Source organism: Coffea arabica, chromosome 2e (assembly GCF_036785885.1).
Source record: "Coffea arabica cultivar ET-39 chromosome 2e, Coffea Arabica ET-39 HiFi, whole genome shotgun sequence".
Classification (NCBI taxonomy): Eukaryota; Viridiplantae; Streptophyta; class Magnoliopsida; order Gentianales; family Rubiaceae; genus Coffea; species Coffea arabica.
Window position 1 is genome coordinate 72,253,692 of NC_092313.1, and position 20,821 is coordinate 72,274,512.

Below are 20,821 nucleotides of genomic sequence, written 5' to 3' on the forward strand. Positions count from 1 at the left end.
TGAATATCGCAATGTAGAAATCAATTACTCCTCGAGTCGTAGTAGTTGGTCATTAAGAGAGTTTTAAGGTTCTACTTGAATTTTCTAGAAAAATTTTGCCAGCGGGTGCATAGGCACTCGTTTGGACCGGTGGTTCAATCCCCTTAAGTTCTCCTTTGACTCCTTTGGATTCTACTTAGTGAACTCCTTTGGATTCTACTTAGTATAGAGTAGGAGTAGGTTTAGATTACTCACCGTTCACCGCGTGTCTGCTTACCACTAGGGATTACCAATTTTATCCTTTGGGAGTTCCGGTTTTACACTTTTAGGTACTTGTCCAACTATTCTCTTTGGCTTTTGGCTTTGGATGCTATTTTGTGCCAGTCTGCTAGATAAATACATAAATACCCCTTTCGGCACTCAAGAAGTAGTAGCCATCAAACAAAATGAATTATTAACACATATGTACTAAATACGTAGAGGTGTGCCAAGAGAGCTGCTTTTTTTGTGATGTGGCAAAATATTATTGGACGATTTATGGTCGTCCTTGTACGTGAGGATTGCCCCTGTTTGTGCAAACAAAAATTCAGAATGGAAATGTTATTACTCTATTTTTCAAATGAATGCTGCATGCCTTCACTTTCCTTGCACCCGATTGGACCCCTTTAGCAGCATTTCTGTTTCGGCTTTTCCCAATGTGTTGGGACTTGATTGTCATCATTGTAATAACTGAGCTTACATATGTACTAAATGCGTAGAGGTGTGCCAAGAGAGCTGCTTTTTTTTGTGATGTGGCAAAATATTATTGGACGATTTATGGTCGTCCTTGTACGTAAGAATTGCCCCTGTTTGTGCAAACAAAAATTCCGAATGGAAATGTTATTACTCTATTTTTCAAATGAATGCTGCATGCCTTCACTTTCCTTGCACCTGATTGGACCCCTTTAGCAGCATTTCTGTTTCGGCTTTTCCCAATGTGTTGAGACCAAGGTTTGTAAAATCGGGATCCTACGTAGGATCGATTTTAGTTTCACAGGATCGGATCGTAGGATCGGATCGTAGAATCGTAAGATCCTACCAAAAGCTCTTAATTGCAATTAAAGGTTGCAATTCTTTGATAAATTACAAATATACCACAAATATTTTCATTTATTTGCAAAATAGAGCTTCGTATTTCACAAATTTACAAAAAATTGTAGGATCGTACGATCCTACGATCCTATACGATCCTGAACGATCCTGCACGATCCTACACGATCCTGCTACGATTCTATGCGATCCTGCAAAAAATTAATATGATTTGCGACTCTGCATACGATCCGGATCGATTTTGGTTATCCGGATCGTAGGATCGTACGATCCTACGATCCGGATCGCGATTTTGACAACTATGGTTGAGACTTGATTGTCATCATTGTAATAACTAAGCTTAGTTGACTATAAGGACAGTTATATTACAATTTTGCCCTTCCATTATAATTTTCTTACCGGCCATAACAAGTTCATTTTGTTCTTACCGTTTCCTTCTTCTTCTTCATGTTCATGTCAGGAGGTCAATTCCTATTTACCTTTGGGTTGTATTTGTAAAAAACCATAACTCTAATCACTGTTGACGGCTATTGGAAGGAGGATTGTAGCAGTTTCTTTATTCTGTCCAACCTACCGCTGTTTCTTTGCTCTGTCCAACCCACCGCTGCAGGTAGAGCTATGCATTGTTGCCGGCATTTTCTTCTTGTGCTAATGGTTAGTGATGTCTTTAATTTTTGCATTTCTTTTTTGTATCATTGTTTATAGCACAACATCCTATCTTCTCTTTTACATGATTGTCTTTGGCAGTTGCTTTGTTTGATTCTCATTTTCTTTTTTATTGCTCTGTTCCTTTGAAGCTGCTTCTTCGTTTTGTTCTCTTTCATAAAGATTGGTCAGATGAGCTAGCTGCCAACCGGCGTTTTATCCATCAGAATAGACAGAACAAGGTGAACATTTTTTTGCCCTTGGTATTTCTTTCTTGTGCAATTTTGCAGATTTGATAGGAACCTGAGCCACCTAGGTTCTTTTTTTCCCTCGGTTTATTCAAATAATGATGATTGATAGTTCAAAGATGGAGTATATGGATTTAAACATATGGTCTTTGGATTATTTGGTTTTAGAAACTGATTTGGAAATCCCTTCTTTTACCTGAATTTTTCATTACAAAGTACAACTTTGGAGCTAATAGAACTAGGAAAAAAGATGGAATAGCGTAAGAAAAGAACTTGAGGAGGGGGAGGGTATTGCAATATAGCAAGCTATATCTTTTGCTAGACCATATAGAGAACCCAAATGATGGTCCTGATGCAGTCCTCAGAGGTATTTTTATCACTAGAAAGCAGTTTTATGTGTGTCGTTTGCTGATGGGCTTCCCAGTTTCCCTAACATGTATATCTTGCTTTTGTTTTGGAATCACAATGTGCAGTAGGGAAATGACAGGAAGTATCAAACGAAATTTGTTCACAAGTTGGTTCTTGATATCCTGTGATCTATCATAATGGCTAGAAGTTACTTTTGTAGTTTTAGTTTGCTTTTTTGTTCTTGATATGGAGTATTCTGGCTTCAAATAGTGGTGTTTTGCACGGCATTCACCAGGTGTATGTCTTCTCCTATTTGGATAAGTTGTTATGCCAATGCCTTTTATTTGTCTTTCACCTTTTCCAGTTTGATTTTTTTGGCCGTTCGGTAAATATTAGAACATGGGGTAGTATTAACTCGATAGACCAAGTTTTCTAATAGCAATTCCCTTGGTTACAACTTTTTATGTTGTCTCTAATTAAATCACCAGGGACTTGTGTTGCCACGACTCCTTGCTCTTTCTCTAGCCTTACTGTTTTATTGTCTTCCTTAGTGTATTCTACCTGAGTATCTCTTCTACAAGCTAAGGTTACCTATTGCAAGCTCTGACTTACTGGATAGTGTTTGATTCACCAGTAGAATAAACTCTTTGAAGGATAACTAGATAAATAACAGTCAACAAGTAATGTCTGTAATAGTTCCATGGCCATGATGAAGCTGTTTGATGCTAATTGTCACCTACAAGAAATTTCTTGTGTTATTTGATTCTTTGTTCTACCTTTCAATTGTCCATTATTTATTCTTATTTGTGTTTTGCATTTTTCTCCTATTTCCTCTTTACATTTTGCGTGCAGTTTTCTTCGTCCGTGGTTGCTGTAAAGAACTTTCTTTCTTCTTCATCTTCTGTTATATATCTGCAGCTTGAATTGTTTCAGGTTAGCTGATCTTTCTCTCTTTTTTTTTTATAGATTTTTGTTCTACCAATTTTTTATTTCTTCGATATTTACTATTAAATACTCTGCAACCTGTTTTTTTTAAAATTTTGCTGTAGGTTACATGTTTGTTCTTTTTTCCCCCTGTTTAGTTTTTGTTCTGGCAGTTTTTGTTTCTTCTTAAAGTCTTGCAAAAGGATATGAGTTTGTCCAATAATTGTTTGACAGATCTTTCGTATTTTGATGTCATTTATTGATTAGTTTTCATATACTCCTTTATTTTCCTGTTGTATTCAATAGATATTAATCTTTACATCTGTTTCTACTGTATATCTATTTCTTTCCTGGTTCTGTTAGTTGAATTTTATTGTTCGTTGTTGTGTTGGTTTTAGATACTACTTTTCTCTCTTTTGTCTCATTTTTCTTTTGCCTGTGCTTTTGTAAATTATTTTCTGTTCCTTGTTCCTTGGTTAATTAAGTTAGATGGATAGAAGTGCAATACGCCGAAAACGATACGCAGAAATGCCCCAAAACGAGAAGGCTGCGCTTTTACCTCGCCGAAGTGAAGCTAGGGCTGCAAAGAAAAGAAAGAATCATCACGTTCTTTTGTTCGTAGTGTTCCACTTGGTTATGTTGAAATAGGTGTATTCTTCCCTAATTCTTCTTCACGTGGAGATAGTAACATTCAGGATAGTCGGAACAACGATGTCACACTGAATGAAATGTTACAACATAGGTCGATTGGTTTTGCTAATGATCAGGATGTTCTGATTAAAGAGGGATTGGACTACATGACCAGTAGTGGAGCTGCTGTCACTAATGTTTCTGGTCCTACTCCTCCTTCTGTTGTTCCCATTGAATCAAATCCACTTTTTATTATTCCTGAAGGTATATCCAGCCTGATTTTTCCCTACAGATCAGCCATGTCTTTGTCACTCTATTGTTATACCAGTATCTTGCCTTATTTTTAATTAGGCATCCTATCCTGCTACAAATCCAGCCTTTAATTTATATACATTACAGAAACTTCACTTATCGGTGAGCTAGGGAGTGGAAAAGGTAGGAAAAAAACTAGTACGATTATGCAAAGAGAAGAACAATGTGGATCTTCTCATGATTATCATGCAGCACAGTCTTCTAGGAAAAGGTACATGAATACCGTATTGACAAAACCATCTCTTATCTAAAAAAAAACACTGTTATCCTTTCTGCTAAGAATAAGCCAAAATTTGATCTTCAAACATGTATCAGCTCTGAATCTTTAAGTCATTCATCAGTAAACTCTATTCCTTCTTCTATTACATTGGATCCTCAGCTAAGAAATATTACTGACAAGCAAAAAGAAGCATGCTTTCCAATTTCTAATCTTTGGTCTACTGTTTAATCTTCTAGGCAGCAACGCAAGAACACCTCGTCAAAAACATTGACTCGGGGTCCTCAAAACAGTACAGTTCTGCCTAATGAGATTAACCAGAGGTTTAATAGTCAGAATCAGAATTCAGATAATGCTTTTCATCATATGAATGAGCCAAATTCAGAAATCAATAATGTTATCAACTACAAATCTTTGGATCACTTTTCAACAGACCATGCATCTTCTTCTACTCAAGTTGATTCTGAATCTAGATGTCTCTCTAAAGGTATAATATTGGTTCTTTAAATTGTTATCTTTGTCAATATCTTTTGCTATTTCTTTGGTTTCTTCTGATCACAGAAGAAAAAAAAAGAAAATGCACTATCCACCATATCTGTAATATATCTATACCAAGATATTCTGCAATGGAGATCTTATTAAGATTTACTATTGTAGTTATCCAGCCTTGCAATGAAAATTCAGCTTTGCAACATCAAGCAAAGGCTGATGTTGCCAACAGAAGAAAAAGACATAGAAATCGTTGTAATCTTACCGCTACTATTACTCCTCCCAGGCCAAAACGTAGCCATCCTGTTCGTAACAATGCCCGCGTACCAGTTTGCATTTCATTTATTAGTGACCCTAATACTGTCTAAGTCATTTTTATACTATTTTCTCCCTCTTGCAAAACTGGACTTTGTTATTCTATCAACTATATTGATCCATCTACAGGGGCAAAATGGTAGTGGTGCTAGGACATATCTTTCAAGAATTGATCATATTCCTGATGCACCTTTACTCCTTCCTGATGCTCCTAACTGTCAATATTGTGGGGCTAAGAGGTTTTATTTAGAACTTCCTACATTTTGTTGTTTCAAAGGAGAAATCTCTATTGTCGCTCCTCGCATGCCTTATGCTCTCAAGCGTCTTTTCACAGGAAATGATGAAGAGAGTGAGCATTTTAGAAAATTAGCTCGTACCTATAATAACAACTTGGCTTTCACAGCTTTTGCTGCAAAATATGATTCCGAATTAACAAAGAATACGAAGGGTGTTTATACTTTTCGTGTTCAAGGCCAAGTTTATCATTTTCTCAATAGCTTATCACAATCAGGTGATAGATCTTCTGGAATTCAGCTATATTTTTTTGATACTGATGAGGAGCTCAAAAGAAGAGTAGCTAGCTGTGACAAGTTGCGTGAGAGCACTTTAAGGTTGTTGATGGATATTCTTTCTGACAATCCTTATGCTAGATTTTTCAAAGATCTCAGAGATGTGCCAAATATTAACAACTTCAACATTGCTCTTAGTTGCTACCCAACTCTAGACCAGCGTGTATATAATCTTCCTTCTACTTCTCAAGTTGCTGCAATATGGACTGAAAGTAATGACGAGTCTCTTGATAAACAAGCACATATTCTGGTCTGTAGTCACTCAAATACAAGTCATAGGATTCAGCACTACTACGGTTGTTATGACCCTTTACAATATCCTTTATTATTTCCTCGGGGTGAATCTGGATGGCACCATGGAATTAAACGAGTCTATAAGAGAAAAAGAGGTGATGCTTTATGTGAGGATGAAGTTAATATTGATCCATTTTCTGTTGAACACTCCTCTGATTTGATTGATCTGGAAAGAAGAGGCAAGTGCACATGCTGTCTTCTCAAATTTCTGAATATTATTTAAAATAAATACATTTCTTCATTCATATATTGTTTCTTTCCTTTTTATAGCTGCTGACTGTGGCAAGAAAGAGGAATATACTGTCTCGACTAGAGAATATTATTGTTATAGATTTCAAATTAGAGATAATGATGAATCCATGTTGCTGCATACACTTAGATTATTACAGCAATTTTCTGTTGATGGGTATGTAAAGATTGAAACTTCTAGGTTGGATTTTCAACGAAAAAGACAGAATGATATTCGGACTGAAATTCTTGAGGGAGTGATGGATAGTCTTTCGGTAGGCCAGACTGAAGGTTCAAAGGTTGGTCGTAAAGCGATATTACCAGCTTCATTCATAGGCGGACCACGAGATATGAGGCGTCGATATCTTGATGCCATGACCTTGGTTCAAAAGTATGGAAAATCTGATATTTTTCTTACAACGACATGCAATCCGATGTGGAAAGAAATTCAAGACAACCTGTAATTTACAGAAAAACCTCAAGATAGACCAGATCTTTTATCTAGAGTTTTCAAAGCAAAATTTGAAATGCTTAAATATGAACTTTTAGATAAGAAAATCTTTGGAGAGGTAGCTGCATGTATTTATGTTATTGAATTTCAAAAAAGAGGATTTCCTCATGCTCATTTATTATTAATTTTGAAACCACTGTTCAAGTTGTTGAATCCTCAATCTTATGATAGGATAGTATCTGCCGAGCTCCCTAATCCTCATCAATATCCTCATCTATACTCTCTTGTTCTTAAACACATGATTCATGGTCCATGCGGAGTTATGGATCAAACTAGCCCATGTATGAGGAATGGTTCATGCAAGAATCATTATCCAAAAAATTTTTGCGAACAAACGGTCCATGCTGAAGACAGTTATCCATGTTATAGGAGAAGAGATGATGGTAAAAAGATAAAGGTGCGTAGATATCAGCTTGACAATAGATGGGTTATTCCATATTGTCCTTATCTATTGGCCCTTTTTGATTGCCACATGAATGTAGAAGTTTGTTCTACTTTGAAGCTGGTGAAATATTTATACAAATATATCTTCAAAGGACATGATCTTGTTAGTTTTAAGATTGAGACTGGAGGAAGCTCTGATGATGTCAATGAAATAAAAGAGTTCCAGCAGGGAAGATGGATTTCAACCCCTGAAGCATTTTGGCGAATCTATGAATTCCGATTAAATGAGATGACCCCAACAGTTTATTCTCTTCAAGTTCATCTTCCTGGTCAGCAGCTTATCAGTTTCAACAAAAATTCAAATCTTTTGGAATTGATGAGAAAGATTGATTTTTCGAAGACCATGCTAACCGAGTTCTTTGAAATGAACAAAGCAAACTCAAAAGCTGAAAATTTGAAATGCTTTTATAGAGAATTTCCTGAGCATTTTGTTTGGTCCACTAAATTTAAAATTTGGACTGATAGAAAATGTAAAAAGGTTATTGGAAAACTAGTAACTGTTAGTCCTAAGGAAGAAGAAAGGTATTATCTTAGACTGTTGCTAAATCATGTGCGAGCACCTACGTCATTTGATGACCTTTTAATAGTTAATGGTCAAAAAATGAATTGCTTCAGGGAAGCTGCTTTGAACCTTGGTCTATTACAGTCTGATACATATATAGAAGATACGCTTGAGGAAGCAGCAATTTTTCAAATGCCATCATCATTGAGACTGTTATTTGCTACTGTTCTTGTTCATTGTTCACCCACTGATCCAAAATTACTCTGGGACAAATTTGAACAACAGCTATGTAGTGATTATCAAAGATCACAAGAACTTTCTCACTATTCTTCTGCTGAAATCAGAAGTAAAGTTTTGAAAGATATTAGCAGATTGCTTGAACAGATGGGTAAAAATATTGATGATTACCATTTAGTTCCAGATAGTTTTAGAAGTGCATATCATGAACAGTTAACAAAGGAAATTGACAGTGAAAGGAATATTGAAGTATTACCAGAAGATCTGTTTTTGCCTTTTAAATTGAATGCTCAGCAACAGCATGTTTACGATTTAATTCTGCATGCAATTTCTTCTTCTGTTGGCCAAAGTTTTTTTATCGATGGTCCGGATGGAACTGGTAAAACCTTTCTCTATAGGTCACTTTTAGCTACTTTAAGATCTCAAAGACATGTTGCTATTGCAGTCGCAACATCCGGTGTTGCAGTATCTGTTCTTCCAGGTGGAAGAACAGCCCATTCTAGATTTAAAATACCGCTGGATTTGTCAACAAATAAAACTTGCCAGCTCAGTAAGCAAGGTAGTGTTGCAAGACTACTTTTTGAATCAAAACTGATATTGTGGGATGAAGCATCAATGGCAAAAAAAGAAACTATTGAAGCCTTTGATCATTTGCTTAAAGACATAATAGAATCTGAGCTGCCATTTGGAGGAAAGGTGATAGTTTTTAGAGGAGATTTTCGACAAACTTTACTTGTGATTGAGCGAGCTTCAAAACAAACTCTCATAGAAGCTAGCCTTCCTAATTCACCTCTATGGAATAAATTTCATATGTTGAAACTAAGCGGGCCATTTTGGACCTAGTATTCTCAGAGTTTCTTTTAAGGGTGGGTGAAGGAAGAGAGCCTGTTGATGCACAGGGCCAAATAATCTTACCGAATGACATGGTCATTCCATATTATGAAAAAGAAGAATCTCTAAACAGGTTATAAAATTGTTATTCAGCTATGCTTCTTTTTACTACTTCTTGTCTTTCTAAATTTGCCCTTTATATGTATCTTGATTTACTTTTCTTATATCCAGGTTGATAAAATCTGTATTTCCAGATTTATTGGCTTATTCGAATGATCCTTATACTATGATCAATAGGTGCATTCTTACTCCAAAAAAAAGTTCAGTTGATGAGCTAAATGATATCATGATAAAAAGGTTTCCCGGAAATCCTCATGTTTATATTAGCTCTGATAAAACTGTTGATCAGCGTCATCAAGGAGATTGTGAAGATTTTCTCAATTCACAAAATCCAAAAGGTCTTCCTCCTCACAAGTTGTTGCTTAAAGAAAATTGTCCTCTCATTCTTTTGAGAAATCTGAACCCTGTAGAAGGATTATGTAACGGTACACGTCTCATCTGTAGAGAGCTCAGACAGCATACAATCTGTGCTGAAATAGCTTTTGGCCAGCACCAAGGGAAAAGAATCTTTTGCCTAAAATTCCTCTTCAAACATCTGATAGTGAAAAGAACGGCCTTCCATTTATAAGAACACAATTTCCTGTTCGGCTTTGCTTTGCCTTAACAATTAACAAATCTCAAAGACAAACTCTTGATTATGTGGGAATTTACCTTCGTGAGTTGGTTTTCTCTCATGGACAGTTGTACGTAGCCTTATCTAGAGCTAAAACATCGGCTGCAGTTAAAATTCTCATTGTGCCTGGAACTTTTGGAGACATTAAAGTTGATTGCAAGACTAGAAATGTTGTATTCCAAGAAATATTTCAGCTAACTCAGCACTGATGTTATTACGGTTTAGGTATATCATACAGATTTATCCATTCATTATTCTTTGACTAATATGGTACTTTATGGCCATAATAACTTTCTTCTTTTTCAAGAATGATTGTTGTTGTATATATGAATCCTTCTGATATCTTTCTTCCTTTGTATACATGAAAATGCAGAATGGAAAAGTTGCTCACAATAAAAGAAATTATGCCTGAAATGCAAAGTTGGACATGCAAAATCACAGTTCAAGAAAAACAGCAAGTTACTCAATCAATGTCCACCCCAACAAAAAAGCAAAAGTTCATAGTTATTGACGCTGAGGTACACAAATTGTTTCGCAGAAAATATTATTGCCTATTTGCCTTGGTTCTTGCAAAAGTATAAACCATGGACTGTGGTATGTAATTAAATTCCTCTGTTCCATTATCAAAAGGTTATATAAGGATACTATTGTTTTCTGCATTCCAGTTGTTTGTCTTACTGATGCTATTTGGAAGGTTAGTTTGTGGTAACTTATGTTATAATACAACAGGGATAAAAAATTGAAGGCATTATTTTCAACAATGACATCCCTAGAATGAGCTCAATCCTTCAAGTTTATAAGAAATACAACATATCCAATGCTGAAGTGAAGCCAATCTTACCAAAATATCAGACTGCTGAAATAACTCATCAGTGGACAATCACGAGCAAAACTGTTATTGAAGAGGTTCTTGATGATGAAGATATAATGCCTGTCAAGTTCAACTATACAAAGTTTACAGATTTGGCACAGTATATGGACTATAAGACTAAATCAGTTGGTATATCTCATTACTTTATCTATATAAATAGTATGCATATCTCTGCATGAAATATTCAACAAATTTTTCCTTTTTCCAGATATCCTTGGAATAGTTATTGAAGCATTGGAGAAAAAGGCAATTACTACACACTACAGAGAGTCTATTGTTCAAAAGTTTGTGCTTGTGAATGAAAAGTAAGATGTCCAATTCTCATCTTATATATAACGATCAGTAGTTATAATTTCTCCTATTACATATATCTTATTAAATACTAATTATTTATTTCATAGTAGATTGCAAACTGTTGTACTTTCTATGTGGGATGATTTCATCAAAAATGAAGGAGAACAGATAATTTCTGCCATGAACAACTATCCTGTTATTATTGCCCGAAGGATAAAAGTCAACAACTACAATGGTAACTTACAATTTAATGCCTAACCATTATCTGATACATTTATATCCATATATAAGTCTCTCTAACAAATGATCTTGAGTCAATAAATATTCTCTATAGGTGTTTCTTTGTCCACATGGTTTGATTCTGCAATCCTCGTTGATCCTCCTGTTCAAGAAGCAAGGAAACTAAAGAATTGGTTTTGATTTATCTCTTCCCTTTCATTATCATTCTTAGCAGTTCATGATTCATGCAATATAATTTATTCTTTACTTCTTTAACCTTATTTTATTATAGGGCAATAAGAAATAGCAAGGAGTTGACAGTTATTCTGGAACAGAAAACTTATACTAGATACAATCCAGAACTTTCATTGAAACCAGATCAAAAGACCACCTTAATTTGCAATGTTAATCCTACCCACAAGGTATAAACATCTTCACTGATAGTTTATTTTACAGTACATTTATTTATCAAACAACATATTCATACTTTTTACTTCTGAATTTAGAGTACATGGGTCAAAGCACAGTTCAGTTTCCAGCACATATTTCAAAAATACTGGTATATGAGCTGCAAAAAATGTTATTGAGGTACTGCAGCAGCACATGAAGTCATTTTTAGCTGTAATATTTGTAAAGAAAAACATCCTGCTGAACCAAGGTTCATTACTAAAACCAATCTTTTTTTTTTCGAAAAAGCTTTAAAGTTTACTATCATCATCACTTTTTACACATGCTAAACTTTTATTTACAAACATTTTTGCAGGTGTCGCTTTGATGTGGATTTACGGGATCATACTGGAGTTATCACAGTTTCTATCTTTGGAGAACAAGCTGAACAACTGCTGACGTTCAATGCTCTTGAAATAATGGAACACTTTAAGCAGGTTCATGTTCAACTTATTATTCACTTATCCTAAATCACAAATTGAAACCATATTCTCTGCTTTCTGAAAACTTTTTCTTAAATGCTTTCTAATTCACAGAACATTGAGCTTCCACTTGAAATCGTCCACAAAGAACTTGACTCAAAGTGGTTCTTGGTACACATTAAGCCAGTACAAACTCAAGTTGCAGATACAAAGCAGCGATATACAATCATTTATTATTCTGAGATTGTCGATGCTGCTACCCCAATTTCTTTTGTCAATGAATCAATCATTCCCTTTCTATCAGTTCATAATCAGGATGGCCCTTCACAGACCACAACTTCAGGTATATAAATATACTTATCACAGATAAATAATCCTTTTTTCTTACTCCAAATTAATCCCATTCTTCTCCAGGCACTTTAACTACTGAAGAAAACAATCCAACTTCAAAGATTCGTCTTTCACTAAATCAAAAGTTTGATCAGGCTGAAGAACCAGAAAAAAATGCTTCTCATCTTGAAGGAACTAGCTACAACAAGAAGCCAAAACTGAACTAAGTTCTCATGTTCTATAGTTTCTTTTGAAACTTAGGATTGCTACTTTGAAACTAAATTGCTGCTCTATGCTTTTTGTTCAGCAATTTATGATTTTAAGAAATCATGGTATTGCTGTTGTGTTTTGTTTAGCAACTTATGATTTCCAGAAATCAGAAAATGACTGCTACTTAACTATGTTGTTTCTTGTTTCAGAATTACATTTCTTTAAATGTAGACATACTACTTATTTTGGAGCTTTGTTTTTCCCATCTGTTATATGCAATTGTGTGATTCTTTTACTGGAGTTAACTTGTGTAAAAAAATCACAGGAAAAAAGATGGAATAGCATAAGATAAGAACTTGAGGCGGGGAGGGTATTACAATATAGCAACCTATATCTCTTGCTAAACTATATATAGAACCCAAATGATGGTCCTGATGCAATCCTGCCAGACATTTTTATCACCAGAAAGCAGTTTTATGTGTGTCATTTGCTGATAGGCTTCCTAGTTTCCCTAACATGTATATCTTGCTTTAGTTTTGGAATCACAATGTGCAATAGGGAAATGACAGGAAGTATCAAACGGAATTTGTTCACAAGTTGGTTCTTGGTATCCTGTGATCTATCATAATGGCTCGGTGTTACTTTTGTAGTTTTGTTTGCTTTTTTGTTCTTGTTATGGAGTATTTTGGCTTCAAATAGTGGTGTTTTGCAGCGCATTGACCAGGTGTATACCTTCTCCTATTTCGATAAGTTCTTATGCCAATGCCAATGCCTATTTAGAACATAGGGCAGTAATAACCCGATAGACCAACTTTTCTGATAGCAATTTCCTTGGTTGCAACTTTTTATGTTGTCTCTAATTAAATCACCAGGGACTTGTGTTGTCACGACTTCTTGCTCTTTCTCTGGCTTTACTGTTTTATTGTGCTCCTTAGTGTATTCTGCCTAAGTATCTCTTCTAGAAGTTAAGGTTACCTATTACAAACTCTGACTTACTGGATAGTGTTTGATTCAGCAGTAGAATAAACTCTTTGAAGGGTAACTAGCTAAATAACAGTCGACAAGCAATGTCTGTAATAGTTCCATGGCCATGATGAAGCTGTTTGAAACCTTTTTTTGGGCCATTTACGATTTCAAGAAATCATAGTATTGCTGCTGTCTTTTCTTCAGTAACTTATCATTGCCAGAATTAATAGAATAACCGCTGTTTAACTATACTCTTCCTTGTTTCAAGATTACATAACAATCTTTTCTTCTCCACGCAAAATCCTTTATTTGTCAAGTTAAATGTTTTATCTTATCAAAATTGTTTCCATTTATCTTTCTTCTTCAATTTACCTTTCTTACACGTATAAAAATACAGATTCACATACCAAACCACGTGCTCATTCCTGAATCATTCTCATTTACAGCAACGTTATCTCATTTTTATTATTCTGACAACATGCACCAACTACATATTCAACCACCTTCATTAATTTTTCCTGTTCTTATTTCAACCATATTCATTAATTATTCCTGTTCTTATACATTCATTTCGTTAAAATTTTTTTTTTTTCTAAATTTCTTCATTCTCTATGTATACCTATCTTTTCTATCCTAGACTTCCTAACTCTACTCCTACCATACATTCATAACTCCTTCATATTGAAAATCTTTTATCATTTCTAAACTTTCATCTTTCACTTGAATTTTAAACCTTACTACCAACTACAACAAATCCATACCTGACTTTTCTTCAAAATGGCAAATACTATTTCACAAAGATGTTGCTTTCTCATCCGATGCAAAAATAGAGGCCAGGTACATTCCTTTTTGTTCAACAGCATACGTTTCCAAATTTTTCTCTAATTTACATTTCATTTAAAATATTGTTATCTTAATATCATATGCAGGTTTTACCTCCTTTATTCAAATCATTACTGTCTCAACATGGCCGTCACACAATTACCTTCATGCACGGAACAAAACAATGGAATATTACAGTAAATGCTGACTCGTTTGGAGCAGGATGGGATAAATATTGTGAAGAAAATATTACTAATGAACATCACATACTATTGCTTCGACATATTGGGAATTTATTTTTTGATGTTATTAATTTTTGTGAATTGCAACAACACGTTAATCTCAGCTGGACAGTCCCTCTAACCAACCTTCATCTTCAGCAAAATTGTATACATTCATAATACATCTTTATCCTTTCTATTTCATAGTAATGTTCCAATCTTACATTATTTATTCCAACAAAAATATTTCTTATGTGCAGTTCATGCTAATCCGCCAATTCATGAAGAAATAGTGACATCTTCACTTCAACCTCATTTTTCGCAAGATTTATCCACTTCAGTATGCTTCTATCAGAACTTTCACTCAGTCGACCCGTATACATTGGTAAATAATCCTTATTATATTTTTCTTAAATTATTCCCTACCTAACTCATTTCCTTCAACTTAGCTCACTAACTTTTACTTTTTGTATCAGAAAATCCCACGATTTGTTGACTATTTTCTCAATGAACAAAAAACTTCACTTATAGCTCTCAAAACTGGAGATAACGTAACAGAAATTGGAATCAAAGGCAAGCAGCTCAAAAAAAATTGGAAAGCTTTCATTCTTCAACATCAACTCCAGCACAATGACGTCCTTATTTTCGTTCCAGAATCGAAGACTGTCTGTACTGTTTTAATATTTAACAGCAATGGGGATGAAAAAATTTTCCCTTGATACCCTGTATTTCATATCCATTATTATAATTAGCCAATTTATTATTATAATTAGTCATTAACTTTTTGTATCTGTAACATTATTCATGAACTATATTATCCTTATTTATTAATACTCTGTGATTGATCAATAAACATGATTTCATAGCTAAAAATACTATAAAAAGATAAAAATCAATTACAAATTAAACTTTACATCCAATAACAATTTCCTTTTAATAAACATTTACCTTCTTATCCATCTTAGTAATAGTTCACCTACTTCATATATAACTGTCATTTATTTTACCAAAAAATTTTACATTGTAATATGATACCATACATTTCAAAAGCAAAAAATTTTCCACAATATATTTTACAATTATCCACCATTTCATATCCAATTTATCAAATCATCACCTTCTACTTTATAAATAAAACTTTAGATATAATTCCATATACAGTTTCATATAATTCCATTCTAACATTTTCAGCTATCACATACACCACTCTCCTACATTTACTCCTTTCTTGCTTTTACTTTTCGTTATATGATTTCAGCCTATTTCACTAATCTAAACTGAACAACCTATACAGTTTACATGTTTCTTTTTATTCTAACATCACACCAACCCTCAATGACCAATACAAGACAGGGCATAATTGCATTGATCCACCGCGCTTAGCGCGGCCATACCCACCTAGTGATGATACTTTCAAAAAATTACATATAGTTAAAATTAGGAGTTTCTACTAAATGGGACTTTCAAAAAATCAAATTAGATTAAAGTTGATATTTTGTACTAAATGTGAGTTTAAAAAATTAAATCTAGTTAGACATAAAATATTGTGTTGAATTTGAATTTCAAATTAACAAATTAAATTAAGAATTTGTATTGAATGTGAATTTAAAAAATTCATATTTAGATATAATTTGGAGTTGGTAGCAAATGTGATTTTTCAAAAATAAAATTCAGTCAAATATAAATTTTATAATAAATGTGACTTTAAAAAAACTTAAATTAGTTAAATGTAAAAGTTTATACTGAATGTGACCGTCAAATTATCAAATTCAATTAAAATTAAGAATTCCCACTGACGTTCAAAAAATCACATTTCATTAAAATTGAAAGTTTGTAATTAATGTGACTTTCAAGTAATCAAATTCAATTAAATATGATATTTTCCATTAATGTGACTTTTCTTGGCTGCTGCTCCATCTCTGCCAAGTTTGTAATTAATGTGACTTTCAAGTAATCAAATTCAATTAAATATGATATTTTCCATTAATGTAACGAAGATTAGATTGAGTTTTTTGCCAAGTTTGTCTGCTACAAGTTTTTTAAAAACTTTAGCTATAGACTACAGTAACCTCAAAAAATTTCTTAAAGTTTTTAAACTATACACTTCAAAATATTCAAAAATTTACACACTTCAAAAAATTTTTTAAAAACTTCTACAGTAAGCTACAGTAAAATTTTAGACAAACACCTAAAAAACTCACTTGCCAAACGGGGCCCAAATTCAATCAAATTCATAACCAAGTTGCTGCACTAGAATTTCATGAAAGGATACTTCAAGGTATAAGTTAACTTCCTTAGTTGGTCCAACCTCCCCCTTAACATAACCATTCAACTCCCTACTGCTATCTATCCTCCTAAAGGTGTTTATTTTCCCAATCATAGAACACCTTACGACCATATAAACCATCACTCAGTTAATCTATCCATTTCGAAAACACTTAGACCTATACTCTCAATATAGTCAAAAACACACAAATCTCCACCTTCGTAATGGGGATCAAGAGTATATGATATGAGGCCTCCATGGTGACATCTTAATGTAATAAATGTGCTGCCCGTTTCTGGTTAAAGAAAACAATATATATCAAAAAAAAAGTGATTGTTAATCTTCATCATTTCATACAATAAACTGTTGACCCACACAACAACTTTCTAACAAGGACCACTTTAACACTTTTTCCATACACATGGCCGAATACAACCAAAATTTGCATTATTGTTTATTAGTCACTCTCACCACAAAATTGTAGTCAAGCAGAAACTATTACACAAACATAAAGGACCACATTCACACTATAATAATCAAACCAAGACAAATTTTTTAATTTATTTATACCTCATACAAATGGCCAGATCTGGAAAAAGAATAGCCATAAATTATAGTGAAGAACCATTTCCAAAAAAGTACAAACACAAGGGACCACATATAAGGTATCCTTCTCTAAAAAAACACATAACTTTATGCAATGTAATTGTTGATTTTGGGTATAAATACCGTAATTTGGGGGTGGACAAATGTGGAGCTCTTTCTTCCGCAATGCCATTTTTTTCTTCATCTAAAATGCTCCACGGATGCCGTCTATGCCCTCCTTCTTGCCAGCAGGTGCTCGAAATTGTTACGGTGAGATTGGCCAAAAAAACTTTTAGGGCTGAAGAATGGAGAAGAAAGAAGGAGAAGACTGGAACTTTTCCCTTTTGCTATTTTTCAAATTTTCGTCCGTTAGAAAAAGTGGCTCCATTCGGTTTGACCCGATTTTATTGGGTATAAAGTTGGATTTGACGGAGCGTGTTTCTCACATGCAAAGTTCCGTCCCAATTAAATAATTGTCCTTCATTTCCCGTCAATTGTCCTTAATTGGCCAAAATTACGGAACTTTGAGGATGAAATATGTTTTGGGTGAAACTGGTCAACAACCCAAATTTTGAGGATGAAAAATGCATTTTTCCCTTTCTACTAAATATGAGTTTCAAAAGTCAAATTAAGTTAAACATAAAAGTTTGAATTGAATGTCACTTTCAGAATATCAAATTCAATTAAAATTAAGCATTTTTGCTGAACTTGACTTTCAGGATATCAAATTTTCAGGATATCAAATTGATTTAAAATTGAAATTTGTACTAAATGTAACTTTAAAAAACCAAATTAAAATGAACTTTTTTTCAATTTGTTTTTCCTTCCCTCTTACCACTAAACTCAACCCTCCCCCATCAAATTAAACTGAACAATTTATACTGAGTAGGACTTCAAAATGTCAAATTTAGTTAAAATTAAAAATTCGTAATAATTGTGACCTTTAGGAAATCACATTTAGTTAAAAGTAAGAGTTTGTACTTGATATGACTTTTAAATTTAGTTGAATATGAGATATTGTACTAATGCAAGTTTAAAAAAGAAAAAACAAATGAGGTTAAATGTAAAAATTTGTGCTCAATGTGACATTCAATAATCAAATTCAATAAAAATTGAGAGTTTGTAGCGAATGTTGAGAGTTTTATTTAAATGAACCGTAAAAGTTTGTAGCGAATGTCACATTGAGAGTTTTATTTAAATGAAGGGTTATTATTACTTTACCTCCTTAACGTTTGGTGCCACTATCAATTTCCCCCTTAACGTTATCTTTTAGTCACTTTACCCCTAAGATTAACGGTCAAATTTAACGGAGTTTGTTAATTAAAGTGAAAAGACATGTTTAATCCTTAAAATTATTATTACTTTACCCCCATAAACTATAGTTTCATTATCAATTTACCCCCTAAAGTTATTTTTTAGACAATTTATCCTACCATTAAACCAACTTAGCAAGTTAAAAAACTTTAGAAGAAAATACCCTCCTCTTTGCATAATAAAAATATTTAGAGTGCCTCTTCTTCTTTTTAGTATCAAGAAAAAAAGTCAAAATATTAATTTCTTTCTTCTTGGTAATCTTATTAATATCAAAAAAGAATAGAAAGATGGAGAGGGGGAGGGGTAGGGGGAGAGGGAGAGACCCCAATTCTTTTTAAAAAAATTACAAATAAGAAAGAATTAAATACTTTATTATTTTAAAATTATTTCACTTTTCTGTTTACTACCAAATTCTAATCATAATCTCGACAATCTTAATGTAATATGATAATGTTAGACTTTTCTTTATTTTCTTTCTTTGCAAAATCTAATTTTCTTTCTTTTTCTTTTCTCTCTCTTTTTCTTTTCCTAGTATTAATAAGTGTGAAAAAAGAAATTTGAGAAAACCCTTTTATTTTTATGTTTTTCAATCTCTTAAAGTGAAAAAAAGGGAAGAATAACCATTCCAACTTTTATATTTTTAATTATATATAAAAAAGGGTAAATATACTGAAAATTTTTTGACCATACTAGTTAGATTAACAATGAAGTAAAATGCCTAGAAAATAATGTAAAGAACTAAAGTGATTGTATCACTATAATCTAAACGAATAAAGTGATAATAACAATGTAGTAATGCTATAAAATAAAAGGGTATTTTTGTCTAAAATTTCTTAACATGTTGAGTTGAATTACTTATGGGGATAAAGTGATTAAAAGATAACGTTAGGGGATAAACTGAAAGTAGTGATATAGTTTAAGGGGGTAAAGTGATAATAACCCTTAAATGAACTGTAAAAGTTGTTTTTACAAGAAATATCTAGCCAACCTTCCTGCAAGAGATTCAAGCCTATTGGGACTATAAATAGAAATGATACCTCCAACAATTTCTTTGTTTTCAACGCTTCCTAATTTCCAGGAATTAGTCACTTCAACAACCTTTGATGGTTATACGGATATCCAAAGTACAAACGAGATGGATGCTTGTTGTCCCAACCATTCTTTTAGTCCCGAGCCCGATAAGGAAGGGGGTAATTTATAACAAAGTTTTCGTGTTGTTGATTCCTAGGAGTAGTGCTTCTTCCCCTATGCTGCCTATTAGTACTAATGGAATAGGATTAACCCATAATACAAAACCTCTAGGCGTAACCTTTCGCTTAATACTAGAATCGACAGTTGAAACATAGCATCTGAGGTTGCATTAATCGAGGATACACGACAGAAGGGATTGTTCTATTTACAAGCTTCACCTTCAACAAGCGTCGATTTTTTGAAAAAAAGTTTCCGTGTCTTTTTGATAAGACTGATAGAAATGAATCAATATGAAAATAAAGAAAAAAGAATCAAATCGCACCAGTGACAGTCAAACTATCAAACTAAGATTGAATCAAGAATTTGTACTGAATATGACATTTAGGAAATTAATGTCAATTATAATTAAGAGCTTTCAACTAATTAAATTCACTTGAATATGAGATTTTGTACTACATATGTGTTTTAAAAAATCAAATAAAGTTAAAATAAAAGTTTGTGTTGCTAATGACTTTCAAAGTATTAAATTCTATTAAAATTAATAGTTTTTACTGAATTTGAGTTTCAAAAATCATGTTCAATTAAAATTTAAATTAAAATTTTTTACTGAACATAACTTCAAAAAATAAAAATCAAATTAAGTTAAACATGAAAGTTTGTTGTGAACGTGACTTTCAAAATATCAAATTCAATTAAAAATGTAAGAATTTGTACATAATGTGACATTTAGGAAATCACATCCAGTTAAAACTAAGAATTTGTAATTAATATAAGTAATCAAATTTAGTTGAATATGAGATTTTATACTAAATATGAGTATAAAGAAACCAAATGAAGTTAAATATAAAAGTTTTTGCCGAATGTGACTTTTTCTTATCACCCTTTAAGTTTATTTACCAAGCTAATTTAAATATTTAATTGCATTTACAAATAAACCTATGTATGACAATAATAATTGATGTGCATACATGATTTTTTATCTTTTTGCTCAACATGTGTTTTCTTAATAATTGATGTACATTATTGATTTTAAAAAAAGTGCTTTACTAGACAAAAATGGATTGAGAAATGCTTGCTTTGTTATTGTTGAATTTGGGTTATCTAATAATATATCATCA

At 33.1% G+C, this 20,821-nt stretch overlaps 2 protein-coding genes across 7 annotated transcripts; both read left to right on the forward strand.

Annotated features, from left to right (window-relative positions):
• The first annotated feature begins 1,512 nt into the window (after positions 1-1,512).
• Positions 1,513-12,588, forward strand: LOC113732981 (replication protein A 70 kDa DNA-binding subunit D). 6 transcript variants are annotated; one of them, XM_072080973.1, is made up of 14 exons: positions 1,544-1,722; positions 1,866-1,955; positions 3,162-3,242; positions 9,614-9,770; positions 9,919-10,063; positions 10,275-10,545; positions 10,625-10,721; positions 10,818-10,945; positions 11,045-11,123; positions 11,222-11,351; positions 11,436-11,587; positions 11,693-11,813; positions 11,913-12,141; positions 12,213-12,588. In XM_072080973.1, exons 6-11 carry the CDS (start codon positions 10,320-10,322, stop codon positions 11,514-11,516), a joined length of 741 nt encoding a protein of 246 aa, XP_071937074.1. In that variant the 5' UTR covers positions 1,544-1,722; positions 1,866-1,955; positions 3,162-3,242; positions 9,614-9,770; positions 9,919-10,063; positions 10,275-10,319; the 3' UTR covers positions 11,517-11,587; positions 11,693-11,813; positions 11,913-12,141; positions 12,213-12,588. The 6 variants fall into 6 exon arrangements, with proteins under 6 accessions (XP_071937071.1, XP_071937072.1, XP_071937074.1 ...); XM_072080972.1 differs by lacking the exon at positions 9,614-9,770 and having other exon boundaries at positions 1,547-1,722; XM_072080974.1 differs by lacking the exon at positions 9,614-9,770 and having other exon boundaries at positions 1,549-1,722; positions 10,821-10,945.
• LOC140036454 (uncharacterized) lies at positions 8,905-9,754 on the forward strand. Its single transcript, XM_072077877.1, has 3 exons — positions 8,905-8,945; positions 9,044-9,286; positions 9,412-9,754. The coding sequence occupies exons 1-3, from the start codon at positions 8,905-8,907 to the stop codon at positions 9,752-9,754; spliced, it is 627 nt and encodes a 208-aa protein (XP_071933978.1).
• Positions 12,589-20,821: the final 8,233 nt, after the last annotated feature.